This window comes from Choloepus didactylus, chromosome 4, assembly GCF_015220235.1.
Source record: "Choloepus didactylus isolate mChoDid1 chromosome 4, mChoDid1.pri, whole genome shotgun sequence".
NCBI classification, from domain to species: Eukaryota; Metazoa; Chordata; class Mammalia; order Pilosa; family Megalonychidae; genus Choloepus; species Choloepus didactylus.
Window position 1 is genome coordinate 172,795,488 of NC_051310.1, and position 25,058 is coordinate 172,820,545.

The 25,058-nt window shown below is 38.5% G+C and overlaps 1 protein-coding gene across 8 annotated transcripts in view; it reads left to right on the plus strand.

Moving 5' to 3' along the window:
- The window catches only part of MIPOL1 (mirror-image polydactyly 1), a 521,065-nt gene that overhangs the window by 213,192 nt on the left and 282,815 nt on the right, over positions 1-25,058 (plus strand). For all 8 annotated transcript variants that reach the window (XM_037834851.1, XM_037834854.1, XM_037834848.1 and 5 more), the window contains 3 exons: positions 504-633; positions 23,071-23,104; positions 23,364-23,534. In XM_037834851.1, the coding sequence (XP_037690779.1) occupies positions 504-633; positions 23,071-23,104; positions 23,364-23,534 (335 nt within the window). The remainder of the gene's footprint in view (positions 1-503; positions 634-23,070; positions 23,105-23,363; positions 23,535-25,058) is intronic.

Consider the following 25,058-nt stretch of genomic DNA (forward strand, 5'->3'; position numbering starts at 1 on the left):
TTTCATTCATTTTTAACAGTTGGGTTTATTCCTGTTCACGTTGATGGACATTTGGGTCATTTCTTATTTTTTGCTGTTAAAAACATTGTTGTTGTAAGAATTTTTATACTTGTTTTCTTGTACACATCTGCATCTGCAAGAATATCTCTGGATTACGTATCAAAGAGGAAAATTGCTAGGTTGTAAGTTAGGCTTAACTTCAACTTTACTAAATGTTGTCAAATTACTCTTAATGGTTGTAAAAATATATACCCCTAGCAGCAGTATATCTGAGAGTTTCCTTTATTTCACAGCCTCACGTTTTTTATTAGGATTTTTAATTTTTGCTATTTTATGGTGTGAAATGGTGCCAATTTTGCAGTAGCTTTTAAAAATAATGTTTTTTCAAGCTATTAATTGCTCTTTACTTAAAGTAATAACTGAATTATTTTTGCTTTTTATTTTTGCTAAAAGTATTCATTTCTCATTTTCTCTAATTAATTATGGTTTATATATTTTTGTAGCTCTGGTTGAAGAAGTATATTTTGCACAGAGGGAACGTGATGAAGCTATTATGTCTAGACTGCGATTAGCCTATGAGGAGAGAGATGATGCTATTGCAAGAGTCAAGCATATGGAAATGTCTCTAAAAGCGTATGTATAAATTTAAAACTATATATGATGTTATGAGCATTTATAAAGTGTAGGCATTACGTGGTGGTAACATATTCGAAAGTGTTATTAATTCTTTTATATTACATTAGGAAATTCCTAGTGTTATTAAATCTTACATATTACACTAGGAAATTCCTACCCCTATAGTCTTTTCTAAAACCTTTGGCATCATTCTAGTAGTTTACATGCTAGGGATAACAGCCACTAAAAAAAAAAAGAAAAGAAAAAAAGCATCTCTCGGTACAGTTACATTCCTCACCTCATAATTCTGTTGTGGATGCCCTTACCCTCTCTTCCTTTGAGATTCTTCTTCCTTCTTATTGTCAATTTCTTGATTTATTTCAGCAGTCTGGGTACTTATACTGCTCTCTGCTTAATATCTCCACTGCTGTTCTTCACTTTTTTTTTTTTAAATGCATTTAGTTGAGATATATTCACACAGCCTAGAAACCATCCAAAGTATACAATCACTGGTTCATAGTATCATCACATAGTTGTGTATACAGCCCAATTGTTCTTCACTACTTTTTATCCCTGGGTTATTGAGTGTGGCTCTTAAATATTAATGACACCTAGAATAAGGTGGAGCCTAAGAGTATTTTAGCAAGCAACCCAGTTGATTCTGATATAGGTATATAATGGACCACATTTAGAGAAACAATGCCTTAGAAATAAGCACCTCTCAAATTTTAATGTGCAGATGAATCACCTGGGGATTTCATGAAAATGTTGATTCTGTTTTAGTAGGTCTGGGATAGGGCCTGAGATTGTGGATTTCTCACAAGCTCCCAGATTATGCAAATACTGCTCTAAAGAACATTCTCTGGTTAGAAAGATTCGAGACCATCTAGAAATAGGTTACCTGTAAAGATCGAATATAGTAATCTAATATTTCATAATGATCAATTAATATACTCATTGCATGTTTGTTATGCTCAATATTGTGCTTGACTCTTTGGAGGGTCAGAGTAAAGTACTAAGTAAAACATGGTTGATTAGAGAACCAAAACTAAAAGTCATTAAATAACTTAACAATGGCAATGTTCAAGATGTGATTAGATAATATGATTCATTTTTTGTTTTAATTAATGGTTCTTTTCTTCCCCAAGACTCTTTTTCAACTAATTGTAAGATAGAAACAAAATTTCACATAAATTCTACATACCCGGCTCCCAAATAACCATCTTTATCATTAGGGGAACATTATTCCAAATATTTCTCTTTGCTTATTATCTATAAGGAAGGTTGGAGTTGAATGGATGCATAGATAGAATTAATTTCATAAAAACCAAGTCATTCTCTACATACTGCTTTATTCAAGAGATATTATAGTATAGAGGTTAAGAGGACAGAATCTGGAGCCCAGTCACCTGTGTTCAAATCCTGCTTTGCTGTTGCTTAGCTGTGCAGTCATTCCTTGAGACTCAGTGTTTTGGTCTACAAAATGGGTATAATAGTACCTACCGTATAGGTTGTGATGAGAAGTAAATGATACAATAAACATTGAAAAGTGCCTGCTTATAGCAAATGCTGTACATGTATTACTTGAATTTAAGAGTAATGGTAAACTGAGGTGACACTGAAGAAATTTTGAACTTCAAGCAATGTTTTCTCTAAATAAGATAAGTTAATTCCCTAAGGATCCCTCTAAATTTAAGAAAAGAGACTGAAAAATGTTAAAGAATTTTCATGCATGTTTCAGTTAAGCATTATCATTTGATATTTGGCTATGAAATAAAGAAGTACTTTTCAATTTCCTCCTTTTTTCATTTCTTTTATTATTTTTACTTTTAAAATATCTGTAAAAGTTGTATTAGGTTCTGTACCAAGTACCCTCTATTGTTTAATCTTAATTTTATATTTAAAAGACTTGACTAATAATTACTAGAACTTTTGTCATACATAGCATTTTTTGTAAACTGAGTTCTTTATTGTGGAGAATCCTTGGTGATGGAATTTCATTTTCAAACAGTTTTTTGAAGAAGGACCCATAAATGCTTTATTCTCTGGTTTAACATGCTTAAGACTGCCTGTGTTTTTTACTCCTACAATTAAATTGGTTATGTATTAAATCCTTGGTCAAATATTCTTTCCTTCTAAACATTGTGAAACTGTTTATCTCTTGTCTTCTGAAATTGAGTTTTCTTAAAAGAAGTCTGAGATCACTCTGTTTTTTTTCTGCCTGGACCTGAAGGAATCTTTCTTTATTCTTGAAGTAGAACTTAATCAAGATGTTTGTGTTGATCATTCTGTAACAATATTTTCGGGACCACAGCATGGCCTTTAAAGAACTATTTAATACTTCTTTCATTTCAGGGAAATTTTTATTTGTGAATTTTCTATACTGTTAGGTTTTCTATTTTAGGGGTTCCAGATATCCTTATATTGGAGTACTTTTGTCCTCATCTGTTATCTGCTCCATAATTATTTTAAATTCTCTGCATTCACTGTGATTATCTAAAACCTGTATGTTAATAATTCTGATTGCTGCTTTCCCTGTTCTTTCCAGTTAATTTATTAAATGTTTACAATATTTATTCATTTTTGGTCCTCAGTTTGTTTCCTTAAGTCTTCAATTTCCCTTTTCATTATATTCAGTTGTTTTAATATCTTCTCTTTGAACTTTGTATTATTGAATTCATGTTCTTACGTTCTTCTGAAATTGTCAATCACTGGTAGGAAAATTTTCTTCTTTCCCTTCGTTTGTGTTTTACATTATGATTTTTGCCTCTTGTGTGATATGATTTGTGATGTATTTGTGGTATGTTCGCAGTTGCCATGTCATGTAATTTCAACTTGCTCATGCTTAAAATAGGCAATCCTGCCATTTTATTTGACACCTACTTACCTTCTCCTCTGAGCAGCTATCTCTTGGTTAAGTATTGCTTCCTTGTCACCTTTCTTTTTAGCCTTCAGGCAATATAGTGTGGCTGAAGGTCTGGAAAATCTCCCTGAGGCTGTGTACACCTTTTGTTGGAGGATCTAGCCTCTACTTTCTTTTACAGGATTTTGTTGAGTATCTTTCAGGAGGGTTTACACTACCTGGTCTTGTGTGCATCCTGATTCCAGTATCACCTTTAGGCTTTCCCTTGTCCCATCATTATAGTGGAAAATGGCCAATCTTGATGTTTCTTGCCTCCTATGTACAGATCTTCAATAATGCTGGCCTCTCCTCTAGGTTGTTTATTCAACTCATTGGTCTCTCAGATTATTTCCAAACCAGATGGTATTTGTGGAAGATTCTCAGGATTTGGTTAACTCTCTGTCTTTTCCTAATAACTCTTTTCATGGGTAAAAATTAAGAGTTAGGTTAACTTCCTCCATCATCTTTCCACCTCCTGCCCCATCCCTACTTTAAAAAATTACCACATGAGGTTCTACTTACTTTACTGTTTGATTAGTTTTTATTTCATGTTCATGTGGTTTTATGGTGGGGGAAATAGACTTCTATGTTCAGACTCCATCCTACCATGTCTGCTTAGATGTCCAAATTTTTTTTTAAATAAACTTTTTAATTTTAGAATAGTTTTACATTTGCAGAAAAGTTTTACGAAGATAGTACAGAGAGTTCCTGTATACCTCTTATCTGGTTCCCTTTATTATTAACATCTTACATGACTACGAACATTTGTTGCAAGGGAAAGAATAATATTAATGCACAACTATTAAGTAAACTCCACATTTCATTCAGATTTCATTAGTTTTTCCCTGATGTTCTTTTAATGTTCTGGGATCCTATCCAGGATATCACATTACATTTAGATGTCACATCTCCTTAGTATCCTCTGGTCTGTGACATTTTTCATACTTGTTTTTAATGGTTTTGACAGTTTGGGGGAGTATTGACAAGTATTTTATAGAATGTCCCTCAATTTGGGTTTGTCTGAAATATTTCTCTTGGTTAGACTGGGGCTATGGGTGGTTTTAAATTCCTGGCTGCCAAAGCAAATACTATAGGAAGGATGGGCTTAAACAGTGGGAATTTATTGACTCACCGTTTTGAAGCTAGGAGAAGTACAAAATCAAGGCATCATCAAGGTAACGCTTTTTCCGAGAAGACTGTGGTGTTCTTGGGGGCTGTCTGCTGGTGATCCTTGGTCCCTGACTTTTCTGTCACATGGCAGTGCATGGGGTCACCACTTCTGACCTCTTGGTTCTGTTGACTTCTAGCTTTCCTGTGGCTTTTTTCTGTTGGACATTTACTCTGTTTATAAAGGACTCCAGTAATCCAGATTAAAGCCCAAACTGAATCATTTGGGCCACACTTTAACTGAAGTAACATCTTGAAGAGAGAGATCTTATTTACAATGGGTCCATAACCACAGGAATGGATTAAGTTTAAAGACATGTTTTTCTGGGATACATAGCTCCAAACTACCACATGGGTTTTGGAGAAGCAGAAAACGGAAGTGAAATGCCATTCTCAAACATCATTTCAATAGTTCATGCTATCAACATGACTTATCACCAATGATATAACCTTCAGTAATGGATGGCAGTAATTTATTTTAATGTGGTTAAAAGGGGAAGTTTTAGGTTGTACATATGTTACTAGAACATTTTTTTTAAAAGCTGTATTAATTGAGGCAGTATATATTGGTATAAGGATAGACACAAGTATCAATGGAACAGATTAGAGAACCCAGAAATTAGAACTACACATTTATGCTCAACTAATTTTGACAAAATACCAAGTATATCCAATTATGGAAAAAAATAATCTTTTCATCTAATGGATCTGGAACAACTAGATATCCTTGTGGCCCCCCCAAAAAAGAACTTTGATCCTTGTCTCAGACCATATACAAAAGTTAGCTTGAAATGGATTGTAAGCTTAAATGTAAAATCTAAAACTATGAAACTTAAAAATAACATAAGAGAATATCTTCAATATCGTGGGATAGGCACAAATTTCTTAAAGAAATTCAAAAGCATGAATCACGAATGATAGCATTATAAATTGGACTTCATCAAAATTAAAAATTTGTGCTCTTTGAAAAACAAAATAAGCAAAATGAAAAGGGAAACCACAGACTGAAAGAAAATATTTGTAAGACATATATCTGATAAAGAACTTGAATCCAAAAAAAAAAAAAATGTAAAGAACCTTAGAACTCAAGAAGACAGACAAGCCAATAAAAAAAAAAAAGGATAAAATTTTTCAGCAGGTGAATGGCCAATAGCACATGAAAAGATGCTCAACATCATTAGTTATAAGGGAAGTGCAAATCAAACATCTAACGATAAATCTAACCAAGGCTGTAAAGGACTTGTACACAGAAAACTATAGGACATCACTAAAAGTTATCAAAGGAAATCGAAATAAATGGAAAGACATTCTGTGTTCATGGATTGGAAGACTAAATATTGTTGATATCATTCCTACTCAAAGTGATTTATAGATTCAGTGCAATCCCACTTATTTGTAGAAATGGAAACCAATCATCAAATTTATATGGGAGGGTAAAGGGCACCGGATAGCTAAAACAATCTTGAAAAAGAAGAATGAAGTTGGAAGACTCACACTTGAAGATCTTAAAACTTATTATAAAACGATAGTAATCAAAACAGCATGGTACTGGCACAATGAGAGACATATAGACCAATGGAGTCGAATTGAGACCTCAGAAATCAACCCTCACAATTTATGGCCAACTGGTTTTTGACAAACTTCCAGGTTCACTCAATTGGGAAAGAATAGTCTCTTCAACAGATGGTGCTGGGAAAACTGGATCTCCATTTGCAGAAAAACAAGGAAGACACCTACCTCACACCATACACAAAAATCAACTCAAAATAGATCAAAGACCTCAATATAAAACCACAACTAACAGACTTCTAGACGAAAATGTAGGGAAGCATCTTCAGAATCTTGTGTTAGGCAATAGTTTCTTAGACTTTACACCCAAAGCACAAACAACAAAAGAAAAAGTAGATAAATAGGACCTCATCAAAATTTAAAAACTTTGTGCCATGAAGGACTTTATCCTGAAAGTAAAATGACAGCCTACACAATGGGGGAAAATATGTGGAAACCAGATATCTGATAGAAGTTTAATATCCAGAATATATAAAGAAATCCTTTAAGTTAACAACAAAAAGACAACTCAAAAAATGGACAAAAGACTTGCATACACATCTCTCCAAAGGAGATATACAAATGATCAGAAGGCACATGGAAAAATGCACTGAACATCACTAACTGTCAAGGAAATGCAAATCAAAACCACAACGAGATGCCATTTGATACCATTAGAATGGCTGCTATTAAAAAAATGGAAAATTATAAGTGTTGGCAAGGATGCAGAGAAATGAACACTCATTCATTGCTGTGGCATTGTAAAATGATGCAGCGACTGTGGACAGTTTGACAGTTCCTCAGAAAGCTAAGTATAGAACTACTGTATGACTCTGCCATTCTGCTACTAGGTGTATACCCTAATGAATTGAAAGCAGGGACTCGAACAGATATTCGCACACTGATGTCCATGTCTCAATTGCCAAAAGATGGAAGCAACCCAAGTGTCCATCAACCAGTGAATGGATAAACAAAATGTTGAATGAAGTTCTGATACATGCGACAACATGGGTGAACCTTACATCATGCTGAGTGAAATAAACCAGACAGAAAAGGACAAATACTGTTTGATCTCACTGATTTGAAATAATTAGAATAAGCAAACTCGGCGAGTCAGAATATAAATGTAGGTTACCAGGGGATGGGTTACGGATAGGAAATGGGTACTTAAAGCTTAAAATGTACAGGGTTCCTATCAGGAATGATGGAAATATTTTGGTGATGGATGGTGGTGATGGTAGCACAACATTGTAAGCATAACTATCAGCATTGAAATATATATCTGAATATGACTAAAAGAGGAAATGTTAAGTTGTATGTATGGTAACAGAATAAAAAATAAAACAAAGACATCCATGGAACTATACCACTCAGTGAATTCTAAGTTAACCATGTACTATAGTTAATAGAACAATGATAAAAATGTTCTTTCCTCAATTGTAACAAATGATCCACACCAATGCAAGCTGTTAATAAGAGGGTGGCGTATGGGAATCCTGTATTTTATACATGATTGTGCAGTAAACCACAAGTTCTCTAATAAAGAAAAAAAACTTTAATGAGATACTACTTCATGCTTAATAGTGTCCCTAAAATTAGAAAGACTCACAATCCCCAGTGTTAGTAAGGATGTGGAGCAACTGGTACCCTCATACAATTACTTTGTAAACAGTTTAGCAGTTTCTTGTAAAATTAAACAAATACTTATACAGCCCAGCAATTCCACCCAAAAGGAGTGAAAACATGTCCATATCACATCTTGTATACGGATGTATAAACTGGCTTCTTTCATAGTGTTATAAACTAGAAAGAACCCAAATATCCGTCAACAGGTGAATGTTTAAACAAATTTTGATATATCCGTACAATGGACTACTCAGCAATGAAAGGGAATAAACTTCTGATACATGCAGCAACATGGATGAATCTTAAAAACGTGTTGAGGGAAATAAACCATACACAAAAGAGTACTTATGCTATCAATTCCATTTGTGTGGAGTTCTGGTAATGAGAAAATCAAGCTGATGTGACGGAAAGCAGCAAGCAGTGACTGTCTGGGGCCAGGAGTTTGGATGTGCAGGGGATTGACCACAGAGGGGCATGGGTACCTTCTAGTTTGATGGAATTGTTCTGTGTATCTTGATTATGTTGGTAATTATATGGGTGAATAAAAGTCATTGAATTATGTAATGAAAACAGTCATTTTATTGTGTATAAATTCTTCAGTAAACTTGATTTTCTATTAAAATAAAAAAGAATACACACTGTACACATGACTTACCACAAATGATTTTAACCTTGCTTGCCTGCAAAGGTAGTGTTTGCCAGGTTTCTTCATTGCAAAGTTATTCCCCCCATCTACCTTTTCATACTCTACTCTTTGGAAGCTAAGAGCACCCCATACTCAAGGGTATTGGGAGGGTCAAGTTAAGTTCTGTCTTCTGGAGGGGAAGATATCTACTTAAATTCTTTGCCATTTTTCTGTCCACAAGATTTATCTCTTCTGCCCCATTTATTTATTCAATAATTTATTTCAGTGTATACTCATATTTATTTAATACTTTGGATTAATACCATGTTATTTCTTTTGTTGCTCCAATTATTCCAGCTTTAGCCATTGAGTGCTCTTGCAAGTTGGCTCCTATATCTCTTTGACATGTCCCCATCTTTATTATTTTTGAGCGCTTTCTTACTGTGTAGCATTACAAGATACTTCAGGGTCATCTTGTATTTTTTATGCTGTACCCCTAGAATCAGCCATTTCTACAAAGAGCCCTGTTTCTTTTTATTAGAGAATGGTGTTATAAACGAAATCTGCTCATTTTAGTCAGGAGATGACTAATTCTAGGTCCTCTCAGCAGACAGAGTTAGGAAATATATGTATATGTACTAGCTGAAATATACACATATATCTATAATTATTTAAATGCCTACCCATCTGTGTTCTAGTCTGCTATGCTGCCGAAATGCAGATACCATAAAATGGGTTGGCTTTCACAATGGGAATTTATTAATTTACAAGCTTACAGTTCTGAGGCTGGGAAAATGTCCAAATCAAGGCACCATCATGGTGATGCTTTCTTCTCAAAGTCTGGCTCTGGCAATTCTGCACTCCTCTGTCACATGGTAAGGCACATGACAGCATCTGCTGGTCTTTTTCTTTGGGTTTCATTGCCTCCAGCCTTCTGGTTCCATAGCTTTCTTAGCTTCTGTGGCTTTCTTTCTGTTTCTGTTTCTGTATTCATCCCATTTATAAAGGACTCCAGTAAAAGGATTAAGACCTCCCCTGGGCCACACCCAAGTTGGAGTAACCTAATCAAAAAGTCCCTTCTACAGTAGGTTCGTACCCAGAGGAATGGATCAGCGCTTAGGAACATAATCTTCTGGAGTCCATAAACCCTCCAAATCATCAAAATCTGTTTCTGTATTAAGCCAAACATGAGTTCATAGTGATGTCTCTAACCTGGACACATCATTCATTTTAGAATTTCCCTCTTGCATATCTGTAATTTTCCTTTCACAACCCAGCTTAGCCCTAGGACCAAGAACACATCAGGCACAGAGTTAAACATGAGTTTAATATGACTTACAGGAGATGATTTGTTCCATAGTGGCAGCAGGCTGGGAAAGATGGAAGTTAGTGTGCGGGTGACTGAGCTTGTACCTCGGCTTGCCAGGCCTGGGCCAGGGGACCTGATCACCCCCTGGGGAGGGTAGTAGGTACGGGCGTTAGTGCCCTCTGCAGCCCCCCCGAGCCTGGGGAGCGAGGTCAAGGCAGCTCCCTTTTCCTCACCCAAAATGCCACTGGCAGGGGAGGCTTGCCGGAGGAAACCGCCTTTCTCCCAACTGCCCTTTCCCCACTTCCTTATCTTACCCACACACTCCCTTGTGCCAAGGCCACTCCTGCCACCGCCAGCGCGCATGCACCGTGGCCAGAACAACCCCCGCCCCGCTGCAACGGCTCCTGCGTTCTCTCAGAACCAATCCTAGCCCCTCTCCCTTCAGTATTGCCATTTAAGGCTGCTTCACCTCCTTTCCAGCCCTGCCCTTCTTACCAGCCTATATAACCTGTAATCACCCCTGAATAAATCTCTTTGGCGCATACTCCTACTGGATGAAGAGTGTCTTGTCCTTATCGCCGCCCTCCTCACCTTGCACGCCTCCCGCCGAGGACCCGGCCAAGTCCTCCGCCTCGCCCTCGCCTCCGGGAAAGAGCCCCCGCCGCCGGTACCCTTTAAGCAGCCCCGAGAGCTGAGGGCTCAGCTACCGGCCGCCCCTCCCCCTAGAAGCAGTAACCGCGACCGCAACTGGTGCCCCGTGTGAGGAACGTCTCCACACAACAGTTTGGCAGGTCGCCCGCTCGCCCGGACGCCTCTCCAGCTTCCCGTTTCCTCGCCTGCAAGGTAAGGGCCGCCTCTCCTTCGCCGCTTCCGGAGCCGTGGGAGGTTCACTGCTCCGAAGCCGCTCCTCCCTTCCCCCACGCTCTCTTCGTCCTCTTGTATGCGCACTTCTATGACCCCCGTTCCTCCTAACACTCTCCCTCTTCCCCTCCATTACTTTGCTGTAGTTCTTTGTATCTTTGTTTCCTCATTTGGCGCCGTGTGCCTCTTTGCAACCGCCCCCCCCCCAACTACTCCCGTTGCCAAAGGGCACTGCTTTCCGCTCTCGCCGTCTCCTTCGGCCTCAAGGCCAGGGTTTATCTCATTCTCTCTGCTCGGTAAACAACCCCCCCTCCTCCCCCCTCAGCTATGGGTAATCGTCTGTCTACGTGCCAGGCACCTCAAGTTCGTGCTCTAGCGGGTCTCCTAGACACTCATCGCTACAAAGTGTCTGTTCGGCAGCTGCAAGTGTACTGGGACCTCCTGCTGCCCTTTAACCCATGGCTCACCACTTGCCATCTCTGGGACCCTGTTACTTATGATCGCCTTATTGATCGGGTCACCAACGCCATGGAACATGAGAGCAAGCGCTTCCCTCCCGGCTTGCTCCCCACTTTGATAACCATCCGCTCCTGCCTTCAAGGCTCCCTCCCCCCTGATCGAGGCCCCGTTAAATCCAAGGAGGCCCTATCAACCCAGCCAACAGATTCAGATAGCGATACTAATTCAAATCATGACTCGGACACGGAGTCCTTAGTCGAGCAGATTAACAACGCGCTCGAGGTGACTCCCAAAAAGCAAAATAACACTGCGCCACGCCAAGATGGCGAACTTCCTCCTTCTTTTTCCATCGAGGGGAGGAAATGCTCCGGCGATGACATCAGCCCTAAGCTGGGCCGGAAACCGCATACGCTTTACCCCGCCCTTCCACAGGGCGGAGTTAGTCCACCATCTTATGCCTTGAACCCCGCCCTTTCACAGGGCGGGGCTGATCCACCATCTTGTGTCTTAGCCACGCCCACCACGCCGCCATCTTGCGACGCTTGGGGCCTCCCACTCCCACCTCCCCCTTCGGCGAGCTCCCCCTCGGAGCCGCTACCGGCAGCTGCCGCCGCTCCTTCCACCCTGCCGACTAACAACCCCTGGCTGCCTTCTACACCTCAAGGCAACCCTTGGGGCAACGCTCCCCCTACCCCCACTCCCGTGCCAGGCCCTCTGCAAGCGCGTCCTCCTTTCTCTCGTGCTTTTCGCTGCTTTCCTCTTAACCTTGCCCCCACCCCACAGAAACCGTATGACTGGTATCCCATTGACTCAGATACTATCAAGCAGCTTCGCAGGGCCGTCAGGGAGGACGGGTTAGGTAGCCCATACGCTTCCCAAATACTGTAGGATCTCGGCATGGACTATTGCATCCCCCAAGACTGGGCCTCACTTGCCCGTTCCATTCTTAACCCCGGTCAGTTTGTTGACTGGCGTGCTCACTTCCAGGCAGAAGCAGCTCAGCAAAGTGAGCAAGACGCAGCCCTTGGAGTCTATCATCCCCCTGAAGCCTATTTGGGCACTGGAGCATTTCTAAATGCGTCTGCTTATATTAATGTCCCTGCCACCTTCTGGACTGTCCTCAGAGGCATCGCCTTACGCGCGTTTGCCAATTGCTCTGCCTGTCGGCCTAATAAATTCACCAAGTTCTTCCAGGAGCCGAGTAAGCCTTTCGCCACCTTTGTCTCCAGAGTCGAAGAAACCTGCGCTCGAAAGGTAAGTAACCCCCAGGCCCAATATTACATGTGCCCATCCTCAAATCCTGAAAAATCGTACTGTAATTCCCCCAACGAGTACTACTGTGCATACTGGGGGTGTGAAACATTAGCCACTAATTGGAAGCCTCCTGTTCCTGATCATTACCTTACCCTAAAGTGGGCCCCTACAGGGTGCAAACTCCCTACTGTTAACTGGCTCGGCCAAGAAAGTGAGAAATCCTGCACACATCTTAATCTTACAGTGCAGCTCCCCACTGATCCCTCCTGGTTACTCGGTCAAACTTGGGGCTTCAGAATCTATGAGAAAGAAACCAACCGAAAATCACTTATTTTAATAAAAAAGGAGGCTGTACTAAAAAACCCCTCTGCCATTGGTCCCAATAAAGTCATTAACCCTCTTTTTCCACAGCTCTCCAGCCGCACCTCAGCTCCAACCAGCCGCACCTCAGCTACAAACAACGCATCGCCAACCCCACCACCCCAGCTTCCTCTGCCCCCTTCTCGTTATTCCTCTCCCCTCCTCAGCCTCATCCAAGCCGCCTTTACCTCAGTAAACTCCTCCAACCCCAATTTTACCTCATCCTGCTGGCTCTGCCTCTCCACCTCTTCCTCACTATACGAGCCAGTTGCCTCCAACCTCTCCTTTTCAGAAAACACAGAAAACAGCCCCTTGGAATGCAATTGGAATATCTCTGCCGTCCCCCTAACCTTTCATTCAGTCTCCTATACGGGAAAGTGCGTCCGCCCTCGCTCCAGTAACTCTCCCGACCTCACTGCCTGTGCCAGCTACTCATCTCCCAGCAGCTCGGCAAAATTTCTCATTCCTCATAACTCCTCCCAATGGCTCTGTTCCTCTACAGGACTTACCCCCTGTCTCAGCACGAATGTCATCAGTGAATATAAAGAAACTTGCCTCCTAATTGTCCTTATCCCTAGGGTCTTATACCACAGCGAAGAAGACTTCTTCCTCCGTCTGGAAAAAACTGCAGCTCCTGCCCCACTGCAAAAGCGAGAGCCCATCACCGCCCTCGCAATTGCCTCCCTCCTAGGTCTTGCCGGCACTGGCACCGGAATCGCTGCACTAGCCAGTCAAGACTCCGCCCTAACTCACCTCAGGGCGGCTGTTGACGAAGACATTCATCACTTACAAAACGCTATTTACCATCTAAAAAATTCTGTCAATTCCCTCTCTGAGGTAGTGCTCCAAAACCGCCGAGGTCTTGACCTTCTCCTCCTCAAAGAAGGAGGCCTCTGCGCCGCCCTAGGAGAAGAGTGCTATGTTTATGCCAATTCCACAGGTCTCGTCGAGGACAGCCTGAAAAGGGTCCGAGAAGGACTAGAAAAGCGTAAAAGAGATCGTGAAGCCACCAGTTATTGGTCCAGTTTTTTCACTCCCATTCTCCCATACATCCTTCCTTTTCTTGGCCCCTTATTAATAATTATTCTAGCTCTCATCTTAGGACCCTGCCTCATCCGCAAAATTGTCCAGCTTGTAAGGAAACAAACGGATGCCATTTTTTCCTCGTTCGTGCAAATCCAGTATCAGCGACTCGCCACCTCTGACGCCCCCCCACTCCAAGATGACAGCCAACCCTCTGCGACCTCAACGCCACCGGTCGACTCGCCAACCACGAGGCCCTTCTCAATCACCTGAACATCGTTCTCGCCTCGAGTTCCAGCTTCTCTGAACCCCTGAACTTTAAACCCCTCACCTTCACCCAGCCCGCTGCAGCAAAGCCATTCTCAAGCGCCCGGGCACCACACCAACATTGAGCTCCAGCCTCGCTGAGCCACCGTCAACCCCTTTTTCCCTTCCCTAACCTCCCCCTTCCCTCACCCTTAGCGGGCCTCTCCGATAAAGCCTCTTCCTCTAATTAGAAAAGAAAGGGGAATTGCGGGTGACTGAGCTTGTACCTCGGCTTGCCAGGCCTGGGCCAGGGGACCTGATCACCCCCTGGGGAGGGTAGTAGGTACGGGCGTTAGTGCCCTCTGCAGCCCCCCCGAGCCTGGGGAGCGAGGTCAAGGCAGCTCCCTTTTCCTCACCCAAAATGCCACTGGCAGGGGAGGCTTGCCGGAGGAAACCGCCTTTCTCCCAACTGCCCTTTCCCCACTTCCTTATCTTACCCACACACTCCCTTGTGCCAAGGCCACTCCTGCCACCGCCAGCGCGCATGCACCGTGGCCAGAACAACCCCCGCCCCGCTGCAACGGCTCCTGCGTTCTCTCAGAACCAATCCTAGCCCCTCTCCCTTCAGTATTGCCATTTAAGGCTGCTTCACCTCCTTTCCAGCCCTGCCCTTCTTACCAGCCTATATAACCTGTAATCACCCCTGAATAAATCTCTTTGGCGCATACTCCTACTGGATGAAGAGTGTCTTGTCCTTATCGCCGCCCTCCACACCTTGCACGCCTCTCGCCGAGGACCCGGCCAAGTCCTCCGCCTCGCCCTCGCCTCCGGGAAAGAGCCCCCGCCGCCGGTACCCTTTAAGCAGCCCCGAGAGCTGAGGGCTCAGCTACCGGCCGCCCCTCCCCCTAGAAGCAGTAACCACGACCGCATTAGTGCTCCGCAAAAACGGGTTGCCAGGGGGTGGTTTATAAGGGTTAGGACAAGGTTAGGACAAGGAGGGTGTGAGAACAGAATTTCGGCAGGGTCTTTTGACATGAGAGTGTGGAGATTGTTATCAGCAGTGTTAACAATACATTTCCTCCCCTGGGGAGATCTGATGACTTTTAAGGTCTGTCCGGGTCAAGTAGGAGGTTAAGGTTACAGAGTTGCGTGAAATCACTGTGGAGGAGAGGGTCCTGGAGTGTTGGGCCCCCACATCCCTTTCCAAAAGTGAGAAAGCTGACTCCCATCAGCCATAACCTATTTACTTATTTATTCTACCTCAGTGAGTCAACTCCTTCAGAATCATTAACCCTTTGAACAACTTTATGAAGTTGAGTATGCTGTTTATATAAAGTCCCTCTAGTCTTTAGTCTTATAGTTTCCATTCAAAACTCCATTTCTAAATTTACTTAGGTCGATTCCTTTTTACCCTAAATATTTTTAATACAGTTAGGCTCTTTTTGTCATAATCTGCATTCCATCCTTGTATCCTCTGACCTCATGGTTAACTTTTTTTTATTTGCATACATTAAGGTTCACTATACTGTAAAATTCTGTGGGTTTTGACAAATGCATGGTGTTACATATGCAGAGTATTTCCAGCACTTTCAAAACTCCCCTTTGCTTCCTCAAGTTAAATACTTGAGGTTCCTTGGCAACCACTGATACGTTTTCTGTCCTGATAGTTTTGCCTTTTCTAGAATGTCATATAAATGAAATCATGTAATATATAACCATTTGGATCTGACTTCTTTCAGTTAGCAAAATGCATCCATGTTGTGTGAATTAATAGCCTGTTCATTTTTATCACTGAAAAGTATTCCATTATATGAATGTATCACAGTTTATCCATTAACCTGTACAAAGGATATCTTGTTTGCTTGCAGTTTGAGTCCATTATGAATAAAGTTGCTGTAAGCATTTTTATGCAGATTTTTGCATAAACATGTTTTCAAATCATTTGGGTGAACATAGTAGTATGATTGCTGGGTTTTACATTAACTTTATAACTAAATGCCAAACTCTCTTCCAAAGTGGCTGTGTCATTTTGCATTCCTACTTTAAATGATTCAAAGGTTCTGTTGCTCTGCATTGTTGCCAGCATTTGGAATTATCTTTGTTTGTGTGTGTATGTGTGTGTCTGTATTTTTGCCATTCTAATAGACTTTAGAAGTGCCCACATTATCGTACTTTACCTTTCCCTCATAACATATGATGTTGAGCAACTTTTTGTATGTTTATTTACCATTTCTATAATTTTTTTGATATTTGGCCAGTTTTTCAATTTGGGTTGTCTGTTTTCTTATTGTTGAGTTTTAAGGGTTTTTATGTCATCTGAATACAAGTCCTTTATCAGAAATGTGGTTTGCAGATATTTTCTTCGAGTCCATGTCTTGTTTTTCATTATCCTAGTGTGTTTGGCAGAACAAAAGTTTTTGATTTTGGTAAAGTCCAATTATCAATTTTTCCTTCATGGATTGTGTTTTTGGTAGTGAATTTAAAAACTCATTGTCAAATCCAAGGTAACACAGGTTTTTCTCTCCTACATTTTCTTCTAGAATTTATATAAGTTTTGTATTTTATTTTTAGTTCTGTGATCCATTTTGTTTTAAATTTTGTGTAGGATGTAAGGTGTGTGTGGGAATTCATTTTTTTTTCCTTATGAATGTTCAGTTCTAACACCATTTATTGAAAAGGATAGGATATGATATCATTTTTCCATTGAATTACTTTTGTAGCTTTGTCAAAAATTAGTTGGCTATATTTGTGTGGTCAGTTTCTGGGCTCTCTTTATTGTTCCATTGATTTATATGTCTTTCCCTCCAACAATACCGTACAGTCCTGGTACTGAAGCTTTGTTGTAGGTCAGCCTTGAAATCAGATCATGTCAGTCCTCCAACTTTGTTCTTTTACAGAATTATTTTTGCTATTCTAGTACCTTTGCCTTTCCATATACATTTTAGAATCTGTTTTTTGTATCTACAGAATGCTTGCTGGGACCAAATGTTTTTTATTTATTTTTCTTCAAAGTACATACCTTGTTACTTATTTCAGCAATCCAGTAATCCAATCATTATAATTTTAGAGCTCTTCTTTGAAAATTTGCAAGTCCTGTTATATTCAGTTTATCAGCTGCTGAACAGTGTGTATTATTTTTACATGTAATTTATGGCCATAAATTCTGTTACCTAGATTTCACCAATTTTATTCATGACATTTGTTTCTGAATGATTTTTGACTGTTCAGAAATCAAAATCACCATCAAATAATAAATCGTTTTTTCATACTATGTAGCAGTATTTTGATGTAGGTGATATTAATGCTTTATAAGTGAGAAAAGTTAGAGCAGTTGACTACTTGCCCAAAGACTCATAAAGTCAGTCAGTTGCCTCTTGTAAGATTTGTCTACTTAAGATTTACACGGGCAATTCAAACTTAACATATCCAAAAATGGAAGTTTATTTAATCATTCTTAACACCTGATCCTCCTTAATCCCCTGTCCTGATCAGTGGTACAATATGCCCACATATCCAAGCCAAAACTTCTTCCTCAGGACCCATATTAAGTTGGTCTCTTAGTTTTGTTCATTCTGTCTCTTTAACTGAGAGATCTAAGTTGAGTCTATCCTTCTTTAACTTTTGTCAGAGTTTTTTCGTTTTATTCTTTGTAGCATTGATATTAAGGGAGGAATGGGAAAGGAAGAAAAGGAAAACTTACTCCCAAGCCTGCTTTTTTAACTAATTAATCCATTCAACAAATAATAAATATATACTCAATGCTAAATGCTGGGGACATCACATTGTGATCCCAATTTAGTTAGGAAGATAGACATTGAGTAAATAATTACATAAATATTTAAAAGATAAATTGATATGAAAATTATTGGTTCCTAGGAACAATTTATAAAAGGATCACCTAATGTATCATATTTTTGGGATTCAGGAAATATTCTGCATACAAAGCAAAAACAAAAAAAGAAAAGAATAGCATGTTAGAATAGTTTTAGGTAGTATGGTGGAAAGTCCTTTCTCTTCACCTGAGTTTGTAGGTTCTGAACCTTCAAGAGTGCATTTAGGATAAATTCTTCTTAAGATAGAACCAGTTAATCACAAAGTTTGCATGATTGAAAGGCATATTTGGAAGCATTCAGGGTAGAATGAAATTATCTAGTTTCATATCTCTTTTTGTCTTAATTCCCTGTTTCTTGCTTCCTGTAATCTTCAAATTCCTTTTTATTATTTTATGTCATCTTTGCTGTCTTTGATCTACTTTGTGTCTCACTGTTACTGTCTATTATCTGCCTTCCCTCAGTCCCCTTTAATCTTTACTGTACTTTTTCTTTCTTTCTTTTTTTTTTTTTGTCCTCTATCCACAATCAGGAAAAAAGAAAAAAGAATTCAAGTGAAAATTACTTACACATACTAATATACACATTTGCATTGCATATTACAGATTTTGAGTTCATAATAATCTTCTTTCATCCTCTTTGTTGTTATTTTTCTTTTAACATAAAGGTTGACAGATGAGACTCAGAGAAGAAAAGCAAACGATATGGAATTTTCTGATTAGCAGATCACTAGTTCTTTTTATTATTCCAGGTCAATGATTCTCTTCCTACTTCTGAACAACGTAAATGACTATAGGTTCAAAAAGGGAAGAGCTGGTATTGACTGATTTAGGGATAAATCAAGAAATGTGACATTTCATGCTTGGCTCTTTTCACTTAGAGTGCAAGGTTGTCAGTCAGAATTTGCACAGTATAGGAAATCAATTGAAACTTGAGTCCATGGACATTTACTTCAGCAAAATTCTTACTAATTATCGTGACTATGTCAAGTTAGAATGCGGTAGGCATAATTTAGAGTTGAAGAAAGGTTTAGAGTCTTTTGTATAATGTACACTTCATATTAATGAGGTATAATTTATAATTTTGTCAGCTACATTTCATATAGTTAACTATTTTAAGTCTTTCTTTAAACCAACATAAAGTTTTATATGTTGTAAATGCTTAGCAAAACTTAGTACCTCCTTCAAGTCATTTCATGTATAAAATTGATGTCTCATATACTGTTTTAAATTGTATTCTTTTGTTTCAAGAAGGTTTTTGTTTAATTTTGGGTTCTCTTATGTGATAGGATTGTTGTAGGACTGAATTTAATTTTCTGGAAACCACTTTCTTTGAGTCTTAATCTTTAGATATCTTAATGATCTAGCTCAGAAAAATAAATCAAATATACTGAATTAGTACTTCCAGTATATTTTTTAAATTCAATTTTATTGAGGTATATTCACATACTATGCAGTCATACAAAGTATACATTCAGTTGTTCACAGTACCATTATATAGTTGTGCATTCATCAACAAAATTAATTTTTGAACATTTTCATTACCACACACACAAAAATAATAAGAATAAAAACTAAAGTGAAAAAGAACAATTAAAGTATAAAAGAACACTGGGTGCCTTTTTTTTTTTTTTGGCCCCCATTTTTCTACTCATCCATCCATACACTGGACAAAGGAGAGTGTGATCCACATGGCTTTCCCAATCACATTGTCACCCCTCATAAGCTACATTTTTATACAGTTGTCCTCAATATTCAGGGGTTCTGGGTTGTAGTTTGATAGTTTCAGGTATTTACTGCTAGCTATTCCAATTCATTAGAACCTAAAAAGGGTTGTCTATATTGTGCGTACGAGTGCCCACCAGAGTGACCTCTCAGCTCCTTTTGGAATCTCTCTGCCACTGAAGCTTGTTTCATTTCCTTTCACATCCCCCTTTTGGCCAAAAAGATGTTCTCCATCCTATGATGCCAGGTCTAGATTCCTCCCTGGGAGTCATATTCCATGTTGCCAGGGAGATTTACTCCCTTGGGTGTCAGATCCCACGTAGGGAGGAGGGCAGTGATTTTACCTTCCAATTTGGCTTAGCTAGAGAGAGAGGGCCACATCTGAGCAACAGAGGCATTTAGGAGGAGACTCTTAGGCACAATTATGGGCAGGACTAGCCTCTTCTTTGCAGCAACAGTCTTCCCAAGGGGAAGTCCCGTGGTAGAGGGCTCAGCCCATCAAACCCCCAGCCCCTATGTCTGTGAGCACATCAGCAACCACTGAGGTGGGGAAGCCCAACACCCCTGCATTCTCCACCAGCTCCTCAGGGGGGCTCTGCATATTTTTTCCATTTTTTTTTAAATTAACTTTTTTTAAAATTAACTATTAACTATATAAAAAAATTTTTTTAAATACAATAAAAAAAACGTTTCAAAGAAACTGTAACAAGGGAGTAAGAAAAAGACAACTAACCTAAAGTAACTACTTTATTTCATATTTTTCGATTTTCCAAAACTATTATCAGGGATTGGCAACCTAAGCACCTGTGGTGCAGATCTAGCTGCCACCTGTTTTTGTAAATAAAGTTTATTGAAACACAGCCACACCCAATCATTTATAAATTATTGATGGGTGCTTTTGCCCTACAAGGGCAGAGTTGAATAGCTGTGACAGAGAACATATGGCAAAGCTTAAAATATTTGCTATCTGACCCTTTACGGAAAATGTTCTGACCTCTGCTCTGTATAATCTAGTTGAGACTAAATTAGCCAATAATTGATCTTTGATATCTGTGACAAATACTTCCTGAGACTTTTTAAGAAATACAAGTAGAGAAATATATCAGCTTTTTCTCTATCCAGGTTTATCTTTCTCTTGAAAGTTACTTGTTTCCTATGTAAATTTTCAAATTCCAAATTACCCATTTTTTTTTCAATTTCAGTAAATTTTTCCCTTATGGCCATTTATCACTGTATTTACATCAATTATACCGAATATTAATAAAACTAGGCTGGGATTCAAATGCTAAGTGGTTGACTTGGCTCACTTGTGGCCTTCATGCTAGACCTAGCACACTAACCTGACAAAATATGATTCAAATTCATGCATCAGGGAAAGATAAATTACCATACAATATGGATCTTTAGGAGCAATCACATAAAGTCTGAATGCTAAACTCATATGCCAAGGATCTACTCTATTTCTTTCATTAACTTAGCTACAGTATGAGTGGCTCTTAATAAGAAAATTCAATTTTGATTTTTTAAAAAATTTTAGTTGCTAGCAGGCAATTTTAGCATTCAATTAAGTATCCTACCGAAAGGTGTTAATTTAAAGCGCTTAAACTTTTCATATGCCTCCCTTTAAAGTAGTAATTCTTCACACTGCAGTTCCTGAAGATAGCTTATGAATATTCCTTAGAGATTCCATATGCTTTTTGCTGTTTTCATTATTTTGATACAAATTAGGTAACCTACACATACTCTTATTTTCCTTGTGGTCATATGTAATTCTTCGAAACTAAAAATAGAAATCTATAACCTTGAGAACTAAATATCATTTCTTTTGCAAGGATTCCCAGGAATCTATCAGTCTTAATGTTTAATTAGCATATATTTCATCACGTTTTAAATAATGAAGTTTAATGAAATAATTGTGAAATTTATAAAAATTTAAATTGAATTTTATTTCAAAATTGCCTTAACTAGTTCTTAGTCTAATTTCACCTAAAACAAACAACATTAAGATAAATATTCCATACTACCTATGGCTTCCTTAAAAATTGTATTTAACCAACCGATAACTGATGGTAAAATGTTACTGGTGTCCTTTAAATACTTTCACTCTGACCCTAAAAAAGTTTAAGAATTTCATTGTCTGATGCGTATCTCCTGTGCTCTTTAATTGAGTAAAATGAAAGTGGTTATCTTCACAGTTCTTGTGGTACAAGATTTTATGAAGCAGAACCTTTGAATACCGTTGATTTATTTTGGGAGAAAAATGGTTAAAGATGAAGGTTTTTGCCCTCACTGAAGTGTCAATCCAAGGGGACAATAGTAGTTTGATATATATTACACATATATATGATTAAAAAGTTCTACACCTTGCTGTTAACTTATACCATTTAAGATGTGTAGAAATAGTTTTTGATTTTTGTTTTCTGTTAAAACACTATGTTCTAAAATTTATACTTTTTCTCCATGAATGTAGAGTGTAGAGATGTCATTGAATTATATAGTTTGGAATAGTTTTGTATTATATTGAAGGTCTTCTATCATCTCTTCCCAGTATTGATTTTTGCTGATGTTAAATCATAGGAGCACTGAAATGTAAAAAAAGAAAGAAAGAAAAAATGTGGAGAAAACAGGAATGTAGCTATCCATAATTTCTAATATAATTTTAAAATTGTTCAGACTATTTCTAGAACTTACATCATTCCATTAATACCCATACAGATTTTCTGTTAATTTATCCAATTTAATGGTTGCTTAAATTATATTAAATTAAATATTAGAGCTATTTTCTAAGAAATATTTCAGGATACTTATCATTTATACCTTTGGTGTATTTCTTCAGTTCATCAACATCAATAAACACTTCAGCAAGCACTGTGACTCTTCTGAGACAAAATGCACTCATTAGGGAATCAATTTACTTCATCTTTAAATTGAATAATTATACATATGTTATGAAAAAGAGAAAATATGATATTAGTCATTCAACATCATAGTCTAATTTTGGTCAGCCTTTCTATATAGTGTATTTATTTTACAAATAGCTGACAGAAAGAGATTGTCTGATCAAATTTAGTGTAATTATTTGTCATTGCTTTTGAGAGAACATAGTTAAACTTTGTGATAAAAATACTTGTCTTGTGTTATTTGCAACAATGTCCAAAAAAAAAGAGAAAATACATTTTCTGATAAGAATTGAAAGTCCAGGAATAAATATAGTGATGAGAATGAGTGCGTCTATCACTGGGGAACTTTCTTCATCTAAGCACATATGAACAGTTGATCCTTGTAGTCATATATAGCAGTAAACATTAATAACTTAACAGTCTGAAGTCAGTGCAGAAGATATGGAGCGTTATTGAAAGATGAAGTCGAGCAGGTGGCACTTTAATATGTTCAGTGTTATGGTTGACTCTAAAGACTAGTCGAATGAAATTACTTGAGGTTCTAAAGATTTAAAAAGCGAACTCATTTTGCTGCACTGAGGAAATGCTACTGATCAGGCTTTCTGTGTCCCTTTTTTCTAGGCTAGAAAATATTAACCCTGAAGAAAATGACATGGTAAGCCATTCTCTGAGGAGATTTCTTGATGTCATTCTTATATCTTAGAGGCTTAAGTTCAATTGAGTGGGTTTCAAGAACTAAGATGTGGGAAAAAGAAGAATTGACACACTAATAATGTACATCTTTGCTGCAGTATGAAAATTCAATAACTTTACTCAGTCAATTTACAATTCACATGTGCCTATTAATTAAAACCCTATATTAAATAAAATATATTAAAACTTCATGTCTGACTAACATATGACGGTGTTGGTAGACATTACAGGAATTACTGAACAGAATAAACAATGCAGACACAGGGATAGCTATTCAGCAGAATGGAGCTATAGTTGTGGATAAAATCTACAAGACCAAAGAATGTAAAAAGAGAATAACTGCAGAAGAAATGAAGGCAGTGATAGAAGAACGGAATGCTGCTTTGTCTCAGGTAACTTTTCATGTATCTGTAAAAGTATATACTTAGACTACTTCTCCCTCTTTTCCTACCATGAAAAAAATGACTTTTCCTCAGAAATTCTTAATTCACACTCCTTTTTAACTTGGAATTAATATGAAAATGATTAGATATATTAAAGCAATTGCGTATTTTGTTATATGCTATTCAAATATATTCACCCTCATTTCTTAATAAAACTCTTGACTTGTTATAAATATTTAGTTGATTCTGTAATCACTTTTATATGAGACTCCTTACTAGTCTTGGTTTTGTGATGCCTGAGACTCTGCCTTTAGTACTGCTTCCCAGTGCCTATTTTTAATGCCTTTTAGTGAACATTGACAATAAATCAAATTATTAGTGAATTTTTTTCTGAACATTATCTTAACTTTCTTGCTCTAAGTGAAACCTCACTACCTCCCTGAGCGTAGTGCTCCCAGTGCAGTCCTCTGAAGTAGTGACTGTATTCTCTCCATTAAGCTTGTTTCTCATTAGAGTGTTTAGACTAGTGTTTCTTTTTCCTCCCTAAACATGTAGTTATGACGCTCATGCATCCAGCTGTATCAGTGAGTATATACTCTGATAGCAGTCATCTATACACTTCTATGTCACTTTCCCTCCTAAAGATTTTAGTGTCTATTTTTGTCTCATCCTTCTCGCTACTCCTGTCATAATTCTTGGTGAATTGAATATCTATTTAGATGATCCTTCAAATATCCCCTGCCTCTCTTTCCCTTGAGTTTCTCTTCCTAGTAATCATGTGTTCCCGGCTACCTCAGCCATCCACTCCATGGTCATATCCTATTTTTCATTGTTATCAATCTTAATTTCAAGCATCTCACTTTCAGACCACCACTTATCTTTCTACTCACTTACTTTAGATCTGTTACTCCAGCAATTTTTCAACTCCACTGGAGCCTATAGAATATTTTCTACTTCTACCTTTTTTCTATCCCTCAAGCCCCATGTGTCCTTACTACCCTCTTTACCTAGCTTAGATTTCATGGCCCCTCCTTGCTATCGTGAGTTTGCATATAATATAATCTCAGTTCCCTTGTCCCTCTCTTCTTTTGTCCTACTAACCAGGCAAAACTTAAGCCTAGTTTTATTCATCTCTGCTTTGGAATGGAGAATATCACTCAAATTTGTTGACTGAACTTAAATTCATGATCACTGTCTTCAAGGAGGCCCTTATTATACTGCCTGGTAATTTTCTTGCCTTATAGTTCATTTACTCTCCAATCCAAAAGAGAACATGTACTCACCATTTTATCTACCAGCCTACCAGCATTTGCACCCATATACTCTTTTCTACTTTACTGTGGATGAATGTCTCATGCTTTTATTTTAGCACATTCTCTCTACTTCTTCACTAGTTCACGTTTTCTTGCCTGCGCAAGATTATCCCTTAACCAACTGCCTCTTCTCTCTCTTGCTTCATGAACTGTTTCCTATTAGTTCATTTCTGTCACTATCCAGAATGCTTTACTATCTCCCTTGGAGGCTAGGTGGAAG